This window comes from Hyla sarda, chromosome 1, assembly GCF_029499605.1.
Source record: "Hyla sarda isolate aHylSar1 chromosome 1, aHylSar1.hap1, whole genome shotgun sequence".
Classification (NCBI taxonomy): domain Eukaryota; kingdom Metazoa; phylum Chordata; class Amphibia; order Anura; family Hylidae; genus Hyla; species Hyla sarda.
In genome coordinates, this window is record NC_079189.1 from 611,484,553 (window position 1) to 611,507,384 (window position 22,832).

The following is a 22,832-nucleotide window of genomic DNA, read 5'->3' on the forward strand; positions in this document are numbered from 1 at the left end:
TGCAGCAGATGCCGCTTAGTCGGGGTGTTAAGACCCTTCACGTTCAAGGAGACACACTTAGCCATGAGGGGGCTGGAGGGTGAGAGCTGCAGGTGTAACAGGGTACTCACTCAGGCCAGCGAGGACATTTCGAGCAAACCACAGAGAAGTATGAGGCCATCACGACTTCTGGACCTAGAAAAAAGAAAAACTGAAAAAGAGATAGACAAGGAGTAAGACCGAAAGGACTGAAGGAGAGGACAAGGAATGGACGGACAGGAACAAAAGTGGGGGGGGGACAGACAAAAGACATAACCATAAATAAACCAATGGTAGAAATGCCAGAGAGGAGACCATACTGGCCTACCTAAGCAACGCGTAGAAGCATTCCGTCTTTTATCATGGCCTCAAAGGGGGGAAGGTGGAAGAACACACCAAAGTAGAAAACTCAGAGAAACAAGAGTCCCGCTCGGAGGCCATGCAAAAGAACAACCCTATAACAATATCCCAAGGGATGGCAATTAATGAAGCAAATAAACCTGAAGAAAATAAAGCAATACATTTTACAGCAATGAAGAGGAGTGGGGAGCCTAGAGTCCCTCAGCTTGCAGCACGCCTTCACAAGAGTCCCAAGGCGAGTCCTCGGGGGGTCCGGACAGGGACCAGAAGTGCCGGAAGAGTGTACAGCTCGCCCAGCCCTGTGGTGCTTCCCATGCACAGGTTGCCACACAGGAGGCAGAGGGGGGAGGAGGAATCAGGCCCCAGACCGTGAGGTGAGGGACTGGGGAGGTCCAGGGTAGCACAGAAATCCAGCAAGTCAGCAAAGGACCACAGCAGAGCATCCATCACGTCTAGCCTGTAGAGGAAACGGCAAGGACCAGCGGTAGGGAACTTGTGCAGAGCGCAGGGCCGACAGGAGAGGTTGCAGCAGCCGCCGCTTGCGGAGAGTGATCCAGGATAAGTCCTGATACAGTTGGATGGGGACTCCGTCAAAGTGCCTGAGGGAGCGTGATTTAGCCATTATCCTCTCCTTCAGTTGGAAGTCAGCGACACAACAGACAACATCCCGGGGGGACCATTGGTGGGACGAGGACGTAGGGCCCGATGAGCACGGTCTAGTTTGATCTTCTGCGACGGGGGCTCACCCAGGATCATGTTGAAGATGGCCTCCAATGTAACGTGCAGATCCTCAGCCTGTGTAGCCTCAGGGAGACCACGCACCCGAATGTTATTACGCGTGCCCCTGTTGTCCAGGTCCTCCACATGGACATGGAGATCACTGAGGAAGTCAGACTGAGCAGATAAGGTGTTTAGAAGCTTAACAATATAGGACCGCATAGAATCATAGGCTTCCTCCAAGTCCTCCACCCTATGAGTGACATGCTGGAGATCCTAGCAGAGCACGGAGATTTCCGCCCAGCAGGCATCTTTTAATTTTTGTAATGAGAGCCTTAAAGTCCTCCTTAGTAGGAATTTGGAAAAGCAACTGGCTAAAGTCCATTGAGGGTGGGACAGAGGCAGGTATCCCGGAACATTCTAAATCTGAGTCTGGGCAATGGTACCAGGCAAGAGGGCCGGCCACAGAGTGAGGGGCCCCCTGGGGACCGTGAGACAGAGGAGGGACCCTGCAGGGGCACCATCTTAGAGGGCCCTCCAGTATGCCCTGGGGTCGACATGGGCCTCTGCAGTTTGGGAGAGGCATTAGCAGGGCCCCCCCCCTTGCAGTAGGGGATGGAGCAGAAGTGGAGGACCAGTCAGGTGGGGCTACAAGGGCTGGCCCAGGGACAGGTAGCTGAGGTACTCAGTGGCAGGGTGTCCATCAGGAGTCCCTGATCCGTTCAGCCCAGGACAGGCCTACTATTCCCCATGGAGAGGAAGTTTGAGGAGCCAGGGGGCACCAGAGGAGATCCTGGGGCAGGGAGCAAGGCCCCAACAGCAGTGGAGGAGAGGAGGTACTGACCAGAGGAAAGGCTCTGCCAGCGGTGGGATCCCGGCCAGGGACCTGCAGCGGCTGCTCCTACAGCAAGACAGTGGCTACAGCGGAGGAGGCAGAAGATGGCGGACAGGTGTCTGTGCCGGGCAGCACTCCCGGAGCGGAGGTCAGGGCTGGCAGTAAGGGCAGCTGAGTCGGGGCGTCCAGAGGCTTGGGGGGTCCGTCCGGCAGGACGAGATCCAGGCAGGTGCGTGCAGCAGCCCCCACCAAGCGTGACCGGAGGTTGCGCACAGGTCCCGGGGAGACAGGCGGGAAGCCAGGAAGGATGAGGAGGACGGGCGGAGATAGCGCGGTCGCAGGGTCCAGACCTGTGGGCGGGTGCTTCTAACGACGTCGGGCACCCCTCTTCATGAGGCAGGAGAGTTGTAGGGAGCAGATGTAGCTAATTTAACGGCCACAAGGTGCGGAGCTCAGGACTCGGACAGCCATCTTCGGCAACGGCAAGCCATGCCTTCCACATATAGAAGTATTATTTTTTCTGTGATATGACAGGTACAGTTTAACCCCTTAAGGACAGAGGGCATACAGGTACACCCATGGGAATTTCGCTGCTAGCCGGTCGGGGACCGGACCGAGATGCCTGCTGAAATCATTCAGCAGGCATCCCTGCACATCGCCGAGGGGGATCTGCGGCGATTCCGGGTCATACGGGTCTCAGTGACCAGAAAAATAAGGGGGATCAGGGCTGTCCAAGACGCCCACGATCCCCCTGAAGGGGTAGGAGTGAGATGGCAGGGGTGCCACCCCTCCTATCCCTGCTACTGGTCGGCCAGAAGCAACCGACCAATAGCAAATCAGGGGCGGAGGGGTTAAAGTTCAGTTCTCCCGCTTTGCCCACCCACTGTAGTCTGGGCAGAACGGGGGAACTGGAGGTGACCGAAGCCGGAGGTGGGCAGTGATGACATGCGACTCCCTGGTGCGGCGATCCTAAGGAAGCCGGTGAGTTGATGGCTACAGTTTGGACTGTGCTGTTGTCTCTAAACTGTGGCCCTCTAAATCTTGCAAGACTACAACTCCCAGCATGCACGAACAGCAAACGGCTGCGTACCTCCTGGTGTTGTATACCTACATCTCCCAGCATACCCTTCGGCAATCAGTACATGCTGGGAGTTGTTTTGCAACAGCTGGAGGCACACTAGTTGGAAAATACTGAGTCAGGTAACACAACCTAACTGAAGGTTTTCCAACCAGTGTGCCTCCAGCTGTTGCAAAAGTACAACTCCCGGCATGCACGGTCTGTCAGTGCATGCTGGGAGGTGTAGTTTTCAACAGCTGGAGGTTTGCATTCACAAGGATGGGGGTTTACAGTGAGTTTCCTGCTTCCCGCAGTTTGAGCAGCGGAAAATTTTCAGCTCAAACTCCTAACGGGAAACTCGCCGCAAACCCCCGCCCGTGTGAATGCACCCTAAAAACACTACACTACACTTGCACAAAATAAAGGGTAAAACGCTACATATACACCCCCTTACATGGTCCCTCCAATAAAAATGAAAAATGTATCGTACGGCAGTGTTTCCAAAACGGAGCCTCCAGCTAATGCAAAACAACAACTCCCAGCATTTCCGGACAGCCATTGACTGTCCAGGCATGCTGGGAGTTTAGCAACAGCTGGAGGCACCCTGTTTGGCAATCACTGGCGTAGAATACCCCTATGTCCACCCCTATGCAATCCCTAATTTAGTCCTCAAATGCGCATGGCGTCTCTTAATCAGAGCCCTGTCGTATTTCAAGGAAACAGTTTAGGGCCACATATGGGGTATTTCCGTAAAGCAATTACAAGAGTTACAAATTTTGGGGGCTTTTTCTCCTTTGACCCCTTATGAAAAGGAAAAGTTGGGGGCTACACCAGCCTGTTAGTGTAATTTTTTTTTTTTCACACTAACTGTCACGATGCCGGCTGGCAGGAGGTGGATCCTCTGTGCCAGAGAGGGATGGCGAGGACCGTGCTAGTGGACCGGTTCTAAGACACTACTGGTTTTCACCAGAGCCCGCCGCAAAGCGGGATGGTCTTGCTGCGGCGGTAGTGACCAGGTCGTATCCACTAGCAACGGCACCTCTCTGGCTGCTGAAGATAGGCGAGGTACAAGGGAGTAGGCAGAAGCAAAGTCGGACGTAGCAGAAGGTCGGGGGCAGGCGGCAAGGTTCGTAGTCAGGGGAGATAGCAGTAGTTCTGGTACACAGGGTATAAACACACAAAGAACGCTTTCACTGGCACTAAGGCAACAAGATCCGGCAAGGGAGTGCAAGGGAGGAGACTAGATATAAGCAGGGAACAGGTGGGAACCAATTAAGCTAATTGGGCCAGGCACCAATCATTGGTGCACTGGCCCTTTAAGTCTCAGGGAGCTGGCGCGCGCGCGCCCTAGAGAGCGGAGCCGCGCGCGCCAGCACATGACCGCAGGAGACGGGAACGGGTAAGTGACCTGGGATGCGATTCGCGAGCGGGCGCGTCCCGCTGTGCGAATCGCATCCCCAACGGCCATGAGAGAGCAGCGCTCCCGGTCAGCGGGACTGACCGGGGAGCTGCAGGGAAAGAGACGCCGTGAGCGCTCCGGGGAGGAGCGGGGACCCGGAGCGCTAGGCGTAACAGTACCCCCCCCCTTAGGTCTCCCCTTCTCTTTATCGGGTAACTGCCTCCCCTGGGATGAGGACACCGGGAAAGGATGGAGGGATTCCTCAACGGCAGGCAGAACCGCAGGAGTAGGAATGGGGAGAGAGGGCAGAGGGCGGGACCTGGCACGGGGCAGTGTGACACCAGGACGAGGGCCATGAGGGGACACAGAAGCTTGCCTGATGGAACTGGGAGGGGGGGAGGGGCATTTCCTGTGGCAGGCAGAGTCCTTAATGACCTTAGGGGGACCAGATACAGGAGGAACCACAGAGTTACGGCAAGGGTTACTGGGAACCGGTTTTAGACAGTTCTTGGAACAAGAGGACCCCCAACTCTTGATCTCCCCAGTGGACCAATCCAGGGTTGGGGAATGAAGTTGAAGCCAGGGAAGTCCAAGGAGAATTTCCGAGGTGCAATTGGGGAGGACCAAAAGTTCAATCCTCTCGTGGTGAGATCCGATGCTCATAAGAAGGGGCTCCGTGCGGAAACGTATGGTACAGTCCAACCTGGCTCCGTTGACCGCGGAAATGTGGAGTGGCTTGACAAGACGGGTCACCGGAATACGGAATTTATTCACAAAGGAGTCCCGAATAAAATTCCCAGAAGCTCCAGAGTCCAGGCAGGCCACGGCTGAGAGGGGAGAGCTGGCTGAAGTGGAAATCCGAACAGGTACCGTGAGACGTGGAGAAGCCGACTTGGCATCAAGAGACGCCACACCCACGAGAGCTGAGTGCGAGCGTGCGTTTCCCAGACGTGGAGGACGGATTGGGCAATCCACCAGAAAATGTTCAGTACTGGCACAGTACAAACAAAGATTCTCTTCCTTACGGCGATTCCTCTCTTCCAGGGTCAGGCGAGACCGATCCACTTGCATGGCCTCCTCGGCGGGAGGCCTAGGCGCAGATTGCAGTGGAGACTGTGGGAGAGGTGTCCAGAGATCTAAGTCTTTTTCCTGGCGGAGCTCTTGATGCCTCTCAGAAAAACGCATGTCAATGCGAGTGGCTAGATGAATGAGTTCATGCAGGTTAGCAGGAGTCTCTCGTGCGGCCAGAACATCTTTAATGTTGCTGGATAGGCCTTTTTTAAAGGTCGCGCAGAGAGCCTCATTATTCCAGGATAGTTCAGAAGCAAGAGTACGGAATTGTATGGCGTACTCGCCAACGGAGGAATTACCCTGGACCAGGTTCAGCAGGGCAGTCTCAGCAGAAGAGGCTCGGGCAGGTTCCTCAAAGACGCTTCGAATTTCCGAGAAGAAGGAGTGTACAGAGGCAGTGACGGGGTCATCGCGGTCCCAGAGCGGTGTGGCCCATGACAGGGCCTTTCCAGACAGAAGGCTGACCACGAAAGCCACCCTAGACCTTTCAGTAGGAAACTGATCCGACATCATCTCCAAGTGCAAGGAACATTGCGAAAGAAAGCCACGGCAAAACTTAGAGTCCCCATTAAATTTGTCCGGCAAGGACAGGCGGAGGCTAGGAGCGGCCACTCGCTGCGGAAGGGGTGCAGGAGGTGGCGGAGGAGATGATTGCTGCTGCAGTTGCGACTGAAGTTGGTGCACAATGGTGGACATTTCCGACAGCCGGTGGGATAGATGGGCGATCTGTCGGGATTGCTGGGCGACCACCGTGGTGAGATCAGAGATGGACTGCTGGGGAACCTCAGCGGGATCCATGGCCGGATCTACTGTCACGATGCCGGCTGGCAGGAGGTGGATCCTCTGTGCCAGAGAGGGATGGCGAGGACCGTGCTAGTGGACCGGTTCTAAGACACTACTGGTTTTCACCAGAGCCCGCCGCAAAGCGGGATGGTCTTGCTGCGGCGGTAGTGACCAGGTCGTATCCACTAGCAACGGCACCTCTCTGGCTGCTGAAGATAGGCGAGGTACAAGGGAGTAGGCAGAAGCAAAGTCGGACGTAGCAGAAGGTCGGGGGCAGGCGGCAAGGTTCGTAGTCAGGGGAGATAGCAGTAGTTCTGGTACACAGGGTATAAACACACAAAGAACGCTTTCACTGGCACTAAGGCAACAAGATCCGGCAAGGGAGTGCAAGGGAGGAGACTAGATATAAGCAGGGAACAGGTGGGAACCAATTAAGCTAATTGGGCCAGGCACCAATCATTGGTGCACTGGCCCTTTAAGTCTCAGGGAGCTGGCGCGCGCGCGCCCTAGAGAGCGGAGCCGCGCGCGCCAGCACATGACCGCAGGAGACGGGAACGGGTAAGTGACCTGGGATGCGATTCGCGAGCGGGCGCGTCCCGCTGTGCGAATCGCATCCCCAACGGCCATGAGAGAGCAGCGCTCCCGGTCAGCGGGACTGACCGGGGAGCTGCAGGGAAAGAGACGCCGTGAGCGCTCCGGGGAGGAGCGGGGACCCGGAGCGCTAGGCGTAACACTAACATGGTGGTGTTGCCCTATTTTTATTTTCACAAGAGGTAAAAGGAAAAAAAGACCCCCAAAATTTGTAACGCAATTTCTCCTGAGTACGGAAATACCCCATATGTGGGCATAAAATGCTCTGCGGGCGCACAACAAGGCTCAGAAGTGAGAGCGCACTATGTACATTTGAGGCCTAAATTGGTGATTTGCACAGGGGTGGCTGATTTTACAGCGGTTCTGACATACTGGCAAAAAAATAAATACCCACATGTGACCCCATTTTGGAAACTATACCCCTCACAGAATGTAACAAGGGGTATAGTGCACCTTAACACCCCACAGGTGTTTGACATATTTTCATTAAAGTTGGATGGGAAAATGAAAAAAATATATATGTTTTAATTAAAATGCTGGTGTTACCCTAAATTTTTCATTTTCACAAGGGAGAATGGAAAATAAAGCCCCCCAAAATTTGTAACCCCATTTCTTCTGAGTATATATAAATAACCCATATGTGGATGTAAAGTGCTCTGCGGGCGAAGAGAAGGAGCACCATTGGGCTTTTGGAGAGAAAATTTGTCCCGAATTGAAGGCCATGTGTGTTTACAAAGCCCCCCTGGTGCCAGAACAATGCACCCCCCCCCCCACATGTGACCCCATTTTGGAAACTACACCCCTCACGTAATGTAATAAGGGGTGCAGTGAGCATTTACGCCCCACAGGTGTCTGACAGATTTTTGGAACAGCGGCCCGTGAAAATGAAAAATGTAATTCTTCATTTGCACAGCCCACTTCCAAAGATCTGTCAAACGCCAGTGGGGTGTAAATACTCACTATACCCCTTGTTAAATTCTGTGAGGGGTGTAGTTTCCATAATGGGGTCACATGTGGGGGGGCGGGTTCACTGTTCTGGCACCACGGGGGCTTTGTGAACGCACATGGCCTCCGACTTCTATCCCAACCAAATTCTCTCTCCAAAAGCCCAATGGCGCTCCTTCTCTTCTGAGCATTGTAGTTCACCCGCAGAGCACTTTACATCCACATATGGGGTATGTTCTTACTCAGAAGACATGTGGTTACAAATTTTGGGGGGCATTTTCTCCTATTACCCCTTGTAAAAATGTTAAATTTGGGGACAAACGAGCATTTTTCATTTACACATCCGACTTTAACGAAAAGTAGTCAAACACCTGTGAGGTGTTAAGGCTCACTGTACCCCTTGTTATGTTCCTCAAGGGGTTTAGTTTCCAAAATAGTATGCCAATGTTTTTGTTTTTTTCTGTTCTGGCACCATAGGGTCTTCCTAAATGTGACATGCCCCCCAAAAACCATTTCAGCAAAATTCACTCTCCAAAATCCCATTGTTGCTCCTTCCCTTCTGAGCCTTGTAGTGCACCCACAGAGCACTTGACATACACATATGAGGTATTTCCTTACTCGAGAGAAATTGGGTTACCAATTTTGGGGGGATTTCTCTCCTTTTACCCAATACAAAATTTTCATGACATTTTGGGATTTTTCACCAAGAAAGGATGCAAGTAACTACCAAAATTTACCACTATGTTAAAGTAGAATATGTCACGAAAAAACAATCTCGGAATCAGAATAAACGGTAAAAGCCTCCCAGAGTTATGACAGTGGTCAGATGTTCAAAAAAGGGCTCAGTCCTTAAGGGGTTAAAGTGTGTACCTGTGTATGTTATCTTAGTGGATGTTAGACCTTGGACATACAAAAAGCCATTTATGTCTCTATATCAGTGTTTCCCAACCAGTGTGCCTCCAGCTGTTGCAAAACTAAATTTTTTCAGCCGGACAGCCGAAGGCTATTTCTGTATCCAGTAGGGTTAATATATTTTAGTCTGGTATTATATTCATTGTTTATATCTATTTCTGTATCCAGTAGGGTTATTTATGGTAGTTATTGATGTGTCCTTTCTATATAATTCACTTCTATTGTTAATATAGTAGTGGTTTCTGTATTTTAAAATTATTACTTTCTATTAGTACAATGAAAATGGACTAGACAGGATGTGATCCTGACCTGTACGACCTCATGGTGTTTCTCGGGCTTTTTGGAAAAACTGCATGTTTATATAAACACTGAATGTATTCATGTAATACTTGACTTGACAAAGAGGGCACAAGCTCCCGAAACGCGTCGTCCAGTAAACCAGCTTTTATTTTCCAAACGGTGTCCGTGGTTATGTCCGTAGTACCCACGGTGTGCGCCTAAAGATCCGTTATTAATCTTCCTCGGAGGGTTCCAGCGATCTTCTACATGTGGTCTGATCTTGTGATGCTGGGGGAGCCCGGGGCGTCAGTCACTCCACCCATTGAAGCAGACAGGCTCTCTCTGATCACCTGACTAGTGATATCAGGTCTCGACACACTGCAATCTGGGAAATCCCGAGACATGAGTAATTTTGTATGCTGCTAAAAATAAATATCGGGGCGAAAATCACAGAATTGTGAGAACATCATCACACACAGGTACAGACACTATATTATGGACTACACTAACTTTACAGCCCCTGTAGCATAGTCAAATAAAAAAATCCTGGAATACCCCTTTAAATACCTACCAGAGATATATGATGGATGAGTAGTACAGAGTGTATTAACCTGTTGGGGACGGAGGGCGTACCTGTATACCATTCGCTCACTCCATTTTTCTAACACTGGACGGGACCCGTGGCTAATAGCACGTGGTACTGCTCGTGGTGCCGCACACTATTAACCCTTCAGACGCGGTGTTCAAAGTTGAATGCTGTGTCTAAAGTGAAAGTAAATTAATGCTGGTTAGTTCAGGGGGCTGTTTGGGATCGCCGCGGCTAAATCGCTGCATCCCGAACAGCTGTAAGACAGCAGGAGAGTCCCCTTATCTGCCTCCTGGTGTCCAATCGCCGAATGACTGCTCAGTGCCTGAGATCCAGGCATGAGCAGTCAAGCGGCAGAATCATCGATCAATGGTTTCCTATGAGAAACCATTGATCAGTATAATAGATCAGTGTGTTCAGTGTTATAGTCTCCTATGAGAGCTATAATATTGCAAAAAAAAGTGTGGAAAAAAAGTGAATAAAGATCATTTAACCCCTTCCCTAATAAAAGTTTGAATCACCCCCCTTTTCCCATTAAAAAAAAACTGTGTAAATAAAAATAAACATATGTGGTATCGCCGCGTGCGGAAATGTTCGAATTATAAAAAATATATCATTAATTAAACCGCACGGTCAATTGCGTATGCGCAAAAAAATTCCAAAGTCCAAAATAGTGCATTTTTGATCACTTTTTATATCATGAAAAAATGAATAAAAAGCGATAAAGTCTGATCAATACAAAAATGGTACCGCTAAAAACTTCAGAGCACGGCGCAAAAAAAAATTTGCCCTCATACTGGCCTGTACTCGGAAAAATAAAGTTATAGGGGTCAGAAGATGACATTTTTAAACGTATACATTTTCCTGCATGTAGTTATGATTTTTTCCAGAAGTCCGACAAAATCAAACCTATATAAGTAGGGGATCATTTTAATCGTATGGACCTACAGAATAAAGAGAAGGTGTCATTTTTACAGAAAAATGCACTGAGTAGAAACGGAAACACCCAAATTTACAAAATGGCGTTTTTTTCTTTTGTCGCTCAATGATTTTATTTTTTTCGTTTTTGCCATAAATTTTTTGGATAAAATGACTAAATATCATTACAAAGTAGAATTTTTTTGTGCAAAAAATAAGCCATAATATGGATTTTTAGGTGCAAAATTTAAAGGGTTATGATTTTTAAAAGGGTAAAGAGGAAAAAACGAAAGTGAAAAAACGGGAAAACCCTCCATCCCCAAGGGGTTAATATATCATGTTCATATATCTAGAGATCAGGTGTTTGCCCATTCTATACCAGTTGTTGTGAGGTTTTCTTCCCAGAACAATATCCATATAGGATACCTGTGATTTGTTCTTTTACTTGATGCAGCACATTTTGCCGCTTACCTCTGCAGAGCTGCCACGCTTAGTTCCCCCTCCCGCTCGTGTGCATGTACTGTGGGGATCAAAAGTTTGGGCACCCCAGGTAAAAATTTGTATTAATGTGCATAAAGAAGCCAAGGAAAGATGGAAAAATCTCCAAAAGGCATCAAATTACAGATTAGACATTCTTATGTCAACAAAAGTTAGATTTTATTCCCATCATTTACACTTTCAAAATAACAGAAAACAAAAAAATGGCGTCTGCAAAAGTTTGGGCACCCTGCAGAATTTATAGCATGCACTGCCCCCTTTGCAAAGCTTAGACCTGCCAGTGTCATGGATTGTTCTCAATCATCATCCGGGAAGACCAGGTGATGTCAGTCTCAAAGGTTTTAAATGCCCAGACTAATCTGACCTTGCCCCAACAATCAGCACCATGGGTTCTTCTAAGCAGTTGTCTAGAAATCTAGATGTTTCTGGAGAAGGCTATAAGAAGATAGCAAAACATTTTCAGATGTCAATATCCTCTGTTCGGAATTTAATTAAGAAATTGCAGTCATCAGGAACAGTGGAAGTTAAAGCAAGATCTGGAAGACCAATAAAAATATCAGACAGAACAGCTCGCAGGATTGTGAGAAAAACTATTCAAAACCCACGTTTGACTGCACAATCCCTCCAGAAAGATCTGGCAGACACTGGAGTTGTGGTACACTATTCCACTATAAAGAGATACTTGTACAAATATGGTCTTCATGGAAGAGTCATCAGAAGAAAACCTCTTCTACGTCCTCACTACAAAAATCAGTGTTTGAACTTTGCAAATGAACATATAGACAAGCCTGATGCATTTTGGAAACAAGTTCTGTGGACCAATGGAGATTTTTCCATCATTCCTTGGCATCTTTATGCACATTAATACAAATTTTTACCTGGGGTGCCCAAACTTTTGATCCCCACTGTACATCTCTGATTCCAGTCCTCCTCCAATCTCTGCCATGCACCGCCCATATAACTCTGCTCCACTTGTTCCCTGATGTTTGTGTAATATTGTGACCTGTCTACTAGGGCTGCACGATATATCGTAAAAGCAATCAAATTGTGATTTTAGTTTTCTGTGATATAGCAGTATGGCCCCCCCCCGGAAAAACTTGCGATTATCTGCTCGAGCCATGTGCTGCTGCAGGCGGGGGCGGCCAGAGCAGGTAAAAACAAATATAAATTCTAAAAGTCAGTGTTTCCCAACCAGGGTGCATCCTGTTGCAAAACAACAGCATACTTTAAGCATGCACACAGACCTGCAAAGGCTGTCCGGGCATGCTGGTAGTTGTAGTTTCACAACAGCTGAAGGCACCCTGATAGAAAAACACTGAGCTAAGTAAAAGAGCACAGGGAGAGAAAAAAAAAACTTCTGCTCACCTACTCCCGATCCCTGCAGATGCTGTTCCCCTCCGTGCGGTCCAGGGTGTCCTCTCTTCTCCATACAAGCAGTAGGACCTTTCCCTTTTCAGCCAATCACGGTGTCACGTCTCAAGCCAGTAATTGGCTGATGGGGAAAGGTCTTTTTTGGCTGCATTCACAACTATTTTAGGGGAAACCCCCTAGGGGGAACCCTTAAACTAAGTACCTCCTAAAATGTTACTTTTATTTGTCCTATTAAAATATTAAACTAAATAGTAATGTGTTATTTTCCTTATGATGTAATCTACACCACTAATTATTTAAAATCACAGCCTCAGATCAGCTCCCCTTGTAATATAGTAGTAACTGCAATTCATGTCAGAATAATTGCACAGTGATCATCATCTTGGAATATGATGAACTGTTAATGGGGAGTTGTTGGTGGCTGCTAATTAAAAAACAGAGCATTAGCCAGCGCCTCCAACGTTTCGCTGGCACCCCAGCTTCGTCAGGAAGTGCTGGTGGCTAATGGCCAGCGGGTGTCCCGTGGTTCCTTATATACTACGGCGTCTGATGTCATTAAAACTCGCCGCGGCCCCTCAGCCTATCTCCACTTCTCATGTATTGGCCTATCCTAGCAGAGTATTCAGGTCACGTGTTTATTTGTTATTGTTCTCATGGCCAATCACGATATGTTCCCAAATGCGTCACGTGAGTAAACACGCGCGTCACTGACAAGCGACGCGCATGTCATCCAACTTTATTGAAACCCTGTGTGTACTCACTGTGTTCGCGAGTTACTCTTGCGCATGACACTGGACTTAGATTCTGTTTCGTTTCCATTGGGGTCACTGCGCATGCCAGCGGACTTTGTATTATTTAACTGACATGGATGTTTGTGCGCATGCCGTCGGACTTAGTCTATTTCTACTACCATTGTTGTTTCTGTATATGTAACCGAACTCAATGTATCTGTGTTGTCATTACTTTAACTGCATAGAAGCAGGTAAATAACATATGTCTATGTACTATGATTGTGTTCGTTATGGCTCAAGCTCTAAATACCCTATATATGTATGTACATGTGGGCACAATATTTTAGTATATGTCCTGTATTATTTCATAATTGTGATTTTATTATATCCTATATTATTTTCCACTTGTAAAAACCTTAAGTGTATTGTGGATGTGATTCTATTATAAACAAGGAAAGGGAAAAAGGGGGGGGGGGGAGGGAGGAGGGAAGGGGATGTAAGTTGGGGAACCTATAATTCCTTTGTGATAGTATAAATACATAAAAGTAAATCATCATTATAAATATACTGTTGCACAATTGTGATAAGCTTAAATGTAAATAATAAGTGTTATTCCTTTATAACCAAAGATGGAGAGGGGGGAAAGGAGAAAGGGGGGGAGGTTGAATGGGGGGACCTGCAATTCCCCCAGTTAGTGGTGTGAATACATATAGGTATATCATTATAGATATGCTATTTTAAATACAATTACATGTACATATATATATATACTAACATGGAGATACTATTTAAAGTGCAATTAAGTGTACAATTATCTACTACATGACCATGCCAGCACTAATTAATACATAGTTATTGTTATTATGAGTGGCCAGGCATGGTATGCTAGGATAGGTGACCTCAAGATTAGGAGAAGGCTATTTATTATGAGATCAGGCCGATTGATAATTATAATAGTTCTCATCATGTTATTATATATGAAAAAATAAAATTGAATAAGATCCCTAATTGGGAAAGAAGGTGAGAACTATGTAATGAGAAAAGACTATGATATTATTGAACTCATCAGGATCATAGTAAGATGTAGATATATTGATATATGTCACTATTTATTTTAATCTAAAAATGCGGAAAAAGAAAAACCCTCATTGAGACCATGAGGGTATCTGCAGTTCAAACGATAAATCCATCTAGCTTCCTCTCTTAACAGAATTCCATCAATATCGCCCTTCCTTGGTCCAAGTTTCATTTGTCCAATACCCCAAAAGGTAAGTTCTTTTAAATTGTTCTGATGTTTTTCTTTCATGTGTCTAGCCACTGGGGTATCTGTTAAAGTCCTGATGGTACTCAAATGTTTCCCTATGCGTCGTCGCAGTTCTTGAGTGGTTTTACCTACATAAATGTAGAGACATGTACATTGTAATGCATAGATTACATTTTTGCTAGAGCAATTTATGAAATCATAAATTGTATAGCTGTTTCCATTTTGGGGATTGATGAAGTTTTTGGTTTTCCGTGTATACTGACACATGGCACAATGGCCACAGTGAGTACACACAGGGTCTCAATAAAGTTGGATGACATGCGCGTCGCTTGTCAGTGACGCGCGTGTTTACTCACGTGACGCATTTGGGAACATATCGTGATTGGCCATGAGAACAATAACAAATAAACACGTGACCTGAATACTCTGCTAGGATAGGCCAATACATGAGAAGTGGAGATAGGCTGAGGGGCCGCGGCGAGTTTTAATGACATCAGACGCCGTAGTATATTTGGAACCACGGGACACCCGCTGGCCATTAGCCACCAGCACTTCCTGACGAAGCTGGGGTGCCAGCGAAACGTTGGAGGCGCTGGCTAATGCTCTGTTTTTTAATTAGCAGCCACCAACAACTCCCCATTAACAGTTCATCATATTCCAAGATGATGATCACTGTGCAATTATTCTGACATGAATTGCAGTTACTACTATATTACAAGGGGAGCTGATCTGAGGCTGTGATTTTAAATAATTAGTGGTGTAGATTACATCATAAGGAAAATAACACATTACTATTTAGTTTAATATTTTAATAGGACAAATAAAAGTAACATTTTAGGAGGTACTTAGTTTAAGGGTTCCCCCTAGGGGGTTTCCCCTAAAATAGTTGTGAATATATTATGACCCTGGTACCCCCTGTGGGACAATTGTTGTGATATTTTTTGGCTGCAAACACGCTGGGTTTCATGAATCCGGTGGGAGGTTTGAAGACCGCCCGGGAAACCCAGTGTATTGCTGCAGTACAAAATGTGACGGGGGGGGCGGTAGATGTGACAAGTGGGGAAGGTTGTGACAGGGGGAGATTGTGACATGGGGGGGAATGTGACATGGGGGGAGAATGTGACAGGGGGGAAGATGTGAAATGGGTGGATAGTTGTAAAATAAAGGCGATTGGATATGAAATGGGGGGGATTTCACCATTTATTTAGTATTTCACATCGCATATCGAAATCACAATATTTAGGCCAATAATTGCAATAGCACATTTTCCCCATATCGTGCAGCCCTACTGTCTACTAGTGAAAGTGTCTGTTCTGTTACGTTCCTGACCCAAGCCTGTTATCTGACTTTGCATCTGTCTGATCCTGCTCTACTGTGTTTATTCTCCAGTATATGACCCAGACTGTCAACCACGGCCTTGTATTCTGAACAAGCTAACACCACCTGGCTGCTTCTGAGCTACTCTGCTCTCCTGACATATATTCAGATCTGCTACATCAGACTGTTTTCTGCACTTTTACCATCTACAGCATTAGCTTACCCTTCCTGCCTGTATCCTTGGTGCTTGGACAGCTGCCACTTAACCGGAACCATTCTTGTGGCAGCGACCTGGTATCTCTCCGGCAGCTGCATTCAGGAGCGGGATAAAAGGTAAACACCAGGGGAATACATATCTGACTAATGTGTCATTGATATTCATATGCATATTATCTTCTCAATTCACTGTTTTTTATATACTCATTTATATTATTTGTAACTAATACATTTGCATTTTATTAAATAATATCTAGTGCTACAGACATATGGAAATATAATGTAATAAATGTAATATTTTACCCCATCAGACCGGTGTAATATGGAGGCAGGGGGCCTATGGTACTCAATGAGAGCCGGGCCAACAATTGTCTATAAATGTTCCCCAACACCTATAGGACTTTTTATAATGTGTAAAGTTCTTCCATCAGAATAATGTCCTAGAAGCCAGAAGATAGAAGTGATTTTGTGTCTCTAATCTGGTCATGTCCTGGAATTCTTCATCACTGGAATAAGTCCCTTCTCTCTGAGGTGTTTGGGTCTCCAGTAGCAGCTCCCCATGGATTATGCCTGTTGGGTCTTCTCCATGAGGAGCAGTGAATATCACAACCATATATCACACTCTTTTCCTACCATGTAAACTATAGTGATGACATCGCTGGATCGGTGACTACGTTCTAAAAGAAAACTTTTATTATCAATTGGGAACAAGTTTGGAGATGCAGTATATGATATATGTATAAATGTCAGATATCCTATGTACATGGTTAATATATAGATGTCTTATCTGCATCATTTATTGCTCTGAATTGTCTTCTCTCCTGTGTGAATTCTTAGATATCTTATAAGATGCGATTTCCCAGAATAACATTTCCCACATTCTGATCTTGAAAATGGCTTCTCTCCTGTGTGAGTTATTTGATGTTTAACAAGATGGGATTTGTGAGTAAAAAAACTTCTCACATTCTGGCCATGACAATGGTTTCTCTCCTGTGTGCATTTTTAGATGTCCGATAAGTATTGATTTCTTAGTAAAATATTTCCTACACTCTGAATATGAAAGTGGCTTCTCTATGTAACTTCTTTGATGTGAACAAGATGTGATTTATCGTTAAAACGTTTCCCACATTCAGAACATAAAAATTGCTTCTCCCCAGTATGAGTTCTTTGATGTGTAACAAGATGTCGTTTCCGAGCAAAAGATTTCCCACATTTAGAACATGGAAATGGGTTCTCTCCTGTGTGTTTTTTGATGTTGAACAAGATTTGATTTCTGACTAAAACATTTTCCACATTCTGAGCATGAAAATGGCTTCTCTCCTGTGTGTATTTTTAGATGTCTGATAAGTATTGATTTCCGAGTAAAACATTTCCCACATTCAGGACATGAAAATGGCTTCTCTCCTGTGTGTATTTTTAGATGTCTGAGAAGTATTGATTTCTGAGTAAAACATTTCCTACATTCTGTGCATGAAAATGGCTTCTCCCCTGTGTGAGTTCTTTGATGTTTTACAAGACTTAATTTCCGAGTAAAACATTTTCCACATTCAGAACATGAAAATGGCTTCTCCCCTGTATGAGTTCTTTGATGTTTAACAAGATTTGATTTCTGGGCAAAACATTTCCCACATTCAGAACATGAAAATGGCTTTTCTACTGTGTGAGTTCTTTGATGTATAATAAGATCTGATTTCTGAATAAAACATTTCCCACATTCTGAACATGAAAATGGCTTCTCCCCTGTATGAGTTCTTTGATGTGGAACAAGATTTGATTTCTGAGTAAAACCTTTCCCACATTCAGAACATGAATATGGCTTCTCTACTGTGTGAGTTATTTGATGTGGAACAAGATGTGATTTCTGAGCAAAACATTTCCCACAATCTGAACATGAAAATCGCTTTTTCTTATTTTGTTTTACAAACTGAGATGAATCTTTAGGTCGGACTTGTATAACCGGATGAGATGAGAGATCTTGGCTGTGAAGGGCTGAGGGTGTATCTGGCATAATGGAATGTTCTTCATATGTATCTTGTGTGATATCATCATCTGCTTTATAATCTGAAGATATAAGATTCTCCTCTGATCTCCTGGTACAAGAATCTGCCAGGAAGAAAAGAGATTATTTTGAAGTAAAAACCTTAACCCCTTAACGATCCAGGAAATTTAAATTTTGCATTCTCCCCTCCTAAGAGCCATATTTTCTTACTTTTCCATCTACAGAGTCATATGGGGGCTTGTTTTTTTTTTTGAAGAAACAATTGTTTTTCTTTTTTTTGTTATGTGACCTGCAATTATTTGATGTAACAAAAAAAAAAAACAATTTTTCCTCTTGCAGGTTGTTTGTTTAGACCATTCACTGAACAGGATCAATAACTTATTTTAAGAGTTCCCACAATTCCATACTCAGTGATACTAAATATATTTATTTCAACTTTTTAAAAAAAAAATTTTTTTGGGGGGGGGGGGGGGGGGGGGGATAGGAAAAGGGGGGTGATTTTCTATGTACTGCATTGATCCATCAGATTTGCGCAGTATTTGTACCGCCTGCCATAAGCTGGCACTGCGCCACCAATGTCACTTATAATGGCGGTTTAAATGTTGCTGCCAACTCTGACAGCGCCATCTGCAGAGATCAGGTAGTAGCGGCGTCCCCCGGGTATGGAGCGGGCCCGAGCCCTGTCCATATACCCTTGATGGCCCCAGGACGTAAATATACGTAATGAGTCGAAAACGGACAAAAACATCATAATAAAACTTATGGACACCCAAGTGATCATCAGCATAACCCAAGGAATCAGAAGACGTGACGTCATTCTTAGAAAAACACTGGGATTTAAAAAAAAAAAAAAATATATATATATATATATATATATATATATATTATAATTTTTTTGCTTATATAGTGCAGCATAGGCTATTCTTAGTGAATAATATAGAGGTTCTTGTGTATGCCTTGTGCTTACCTGTTTTAGCTGATGTGGCAGGCATTGATTTTTTAGCCATCTTGATTCTATTTCAGAATCAGAAATAATTTTCTCATCCTACCTATATTTCCCATGAATCCTCTCGCTTTGCACAGAGAGAGAGAGGGGGTGGAGTCTCATTGCTGCAATTCACCTAATGAGACCAAAATAAATCAGGGCCGGCTCTGCTGTCTCCAAAAGCTGTCTATCTACTGCATTAGGTAGAGTACCTGTCTAGTTCTCAAAGTGAACCTGGCTAAGTTTTTGTTTCACATCACTTTTGTACCTCAGGCCGTGTTCTGGAGCAGCTAGTGACGTCTGCCAGGTACAGGCCACACAATCAGATCATCGAGCAGACAACACCAGATGACATCTGATGAAGGACACAGTCACTCTGGTGGGAATGATGGGGAGAGATTTTTGTCCCACTGTCATAAACCGAGGCATATAAAAAGTGTGGGGTGAACAGAAGGATCAGAATATTTTGAGCAGAGCACACAAGGGGCATAGTAATAGTGTGGAGGCATAGAAGGGGGACTGACTATAGCAAGAGGCCATAGAAGGGCCTGTGGTCCAAAATTTGCCTTGGAGCACAAAGAACTCTAGTTAAATCACTAAAAAATGATTGCACCCGGTGACTGAGTAGAATCTATGACTCTTTTCTGCATTTAGTGGTTACTACTCACCTTGGCAGTTACCTGTAGGAATGTCCTCCTTATACTGCTCATCACCGCTCACATCTGTCTCTTCTTCTTCTTCCTTTATGTCTGTAGCATTAATATAGCTGAGATATTTCCCTGTCGGAGTGTCCTCCTTATACTGCTCATCACTGCTTACATCTGTCTCTTCCTCTTCTTCTTTTATGTCTGTAGCATTAATATAGATCAGATCATTTCCTGTAGGAATGTCCTCCTTATACTGCTCATCACCGCTCACATCTGTCTCTTCCTTTAGGTTTGGAGCATTAATATTGTTCAGATCTTCTCCCTGAATAATTGGACGTGGAAAAAATATTGTGAAAGTCATAAGTCAGAAGAACAAGTCACGAGGGATGTTATAGATGAGCAGGAGATGAGGAGTCATGGAGGGTGAGGGGACTGACCACAAGAGCTTCACAGCCCTTCTACAGATCATAGGGAATATCTCCATCTACCTGATCATCCTGTGGAAGAAGAGGACGGGGACACCTCTCTGGTGCTGTTCTCTTACTGGATCTGACTGTAGGGAACACATACAGAGACTGAATTCATTCTTTACATACAAATAATGAGAGGACGTGTGTATATAGTCATGTCTATTACCTGGTGATGGGAGGGGCTGCTGATCCTCCATCATGACCTGATCCTTGTACTGATCCTTGTGTCCTTCTACATACTCCCACTCCTCCATGGAGAAATAGACCGCCACGTCCTGACACCTTATAGGAACCTGACACACAATGATACAGTCATCACCCCGACCCCTCCAGTGGTGTTACTGTATAATGTCCCAGCATTCCCAGCAGTGTCACCTCTCCAGTCATCACCAGACCCCTCCATTACTGTATAATGTCCCAGCAGTGTCACCTCTCCAGTCATCACCAGACCCCTCCATTACTGTATAATGTCCCAGCAGTGTCACCTCTCCAGTCATCACCAGACCCCTCCATTACTGTATAATGTCCCAGCAGTGTCACCTCTCCAGTCATCACCAGACCCCTCCATTACTGTATAATGTCCCAGCAGTGTCACCTCTCCAGTCATCACCAGACCCCTCCATTACTGTATAATGTCCCAGCATTCCCAGCAGTGTCACCTCTCCAGTTATCACCAGACCCCTCCATTACTGTATAATGTCCCAGCAATGTCACCTCTCCAGTCATCACCAGACCCCTCCATTACTGTATAATGTCCCAGCAGTGTCACCTCTCCAGTCATCACCAGATCCCTCCATTACTGTATAATGTCCCAGCATTCCCAGCAGTGTCACCTCTCCAGTCATCACCAGACCCCTCCATTACTGTATAATGTCCCAGCAGTGTCACCTCTCCAGTCATCACCAGACCCCTCCATTACTATATAATGTCCCAGCAGTGTCACCTCTCCAGTCATCACCAGACCCCTCCATTACTGTATAATGTCCCAGCAGTGTCACCTCTCCAGTCATCATCAGACCCCTCCATTACTGTATAATGTCCCAGCAGGGTCACCTCTCCAGTCATCACCAGACCCCTGCATTACTGTATAATGTCCCAGCATTCCCAGCAGTGTCACCTCTCCAGTCAGCAGCTCCATCATTTTGATGAGTTCTAGGATCTTCTGTTCATCCATTTCCTCATGTATCAGGGAGTGAGGTGGGGGCCCCGGGATTGGGCTCAGGGTTCTTCCCCATCCTTCACACACAGGGGCCTGACAGCGCCCACTAGAGGACTTCTTCACTACTGTGTAATACTGTGTATGGAGAGACACATTAATATCACTACATACATTCCCAGAATCCCTCACCTCTCCAGTCATATCAATCTGTTATTACATAGATAAGAATGAGGTCATGTGACATCACTCCCAGAATCCCTCACCTCTCCAGTCATATCCATCTGTTATTACATAGATAAGAATGAGGTCATGTGACATCACCACACAGAATCCCTCACCTCTCCAGTCATATCCATCTGTTATTACATAGATAAGAATGAGGTCATTTGACATCACTCCCAGAATCCCTCACCTCTCCAGTCATATCCGTCTGTTATTACATAGATAAGAATGAGGTCATGTGACATCACTCCCAGAATCCCTCACCTCTCCAGTCATATCCATCTGTTATTCCATAGATAAGAATGAGGTCATGTGACATCACTCCCAGAATCCCTCACCTCTCCAGTCATATCCATCTGTTATTACATAGATAAGAATGAGGTCATGTGACATCACTCCCAGAATCCCTCACCTCTCCAGTCATATCCATCTGTAATTACATAGATAAGAATGAGGTCATGTGACATCACCTCTCCAGTCATATCCATCTGTAATTACATAGATAAGAATGAGGTCATGTGACATCACTCCCAGAATCCCTCACCTCTCCAGTCATATCCATCTGTTATTCCATAGATAAGAATGAGGTCATGTGACATCACTCCCAGAATCCCTCACCTCTCCAGTCATATCCATCTGTTATTACATAGATAAGAATGAGGTCATGTGACATCACTCCCAGAATCCCTCACCTCTCCAGTCATATCCATCTGTAATTACATAGATAAGAATGAGGTCATGTGACATCACCTCTCCAGTCATATCCATCTGTAATTACATAGATAAGAATGAGGTCATGTGACATCACTCCCAGAATCCCTCACCTCTCCAGTCATATCCATCTGTTATTCCATAGATAAGAATGAGGTCATGTGACATCACTCCCAGAATCCCTCACCTCTCCAGTCATATCCATCTGTTATTACATAGAAAAGAATGAGGTCATGTGACATCACTCCCAGAATCCCTTGCCTCTCCAGTCATATTCATGTGTTATTCCATAGATAAGAGTGAGGTCATGTGACATCACTCCCAGAATCCCTCACCTCTCCAGTCATATCCATCTGTTGTCACATGACCTCATTCTTATCTATGTAATATCACTCCCAGAATCCCTCACCTCTCCAGTCATATCCATCTGTTATTCCATAGATAAGAATGAGGTCATGTGATATTGACATCACTCCCAGAATCCCTCACCTCTCCAGTCATATCCATCTGTTATTATATAGATAAGAATGAGGTCATGTGACATCACTCCCAGAATCCCTCACCTCTTCAGTCATATCCATCTGTTATTACAGAGATAAGAATGAGGTCATGTGACATCACTCCCAGAATCCCTCACCTCTCCAGTCATATCCATCAGTAATTACATAGAAAAGAATGAGGTCATGTGACATCACTCCCAGAATCCCTCACCTCTCCAGTCATATCCATCTGTTATTACAGAGATGAGAATGAGGTCATGTGACATCACTC

General features: G+C 45.6%; 1 protein-coding gene across 1 annotated transcript in view; it reads right to left on the reverse strand.

The window, feature by feature from the left end:
- Positions 1 to 22,832, reverse strand: part of LOC130302850 (oocyte zinc finger protein XlCOF7.1-like) — a 185,990-nt gene that overhangs the window by 135,163 nt on the left and 27,995 nt on the right. Inside the window, 1 exon segment of the mRNA XM_056551747.1 lies at positions 19,988 to 20,052. Within this exon segment, the coding sequence (XP_056407722.1) occupies positions 19,988 to 20,052 (65 nt within the window).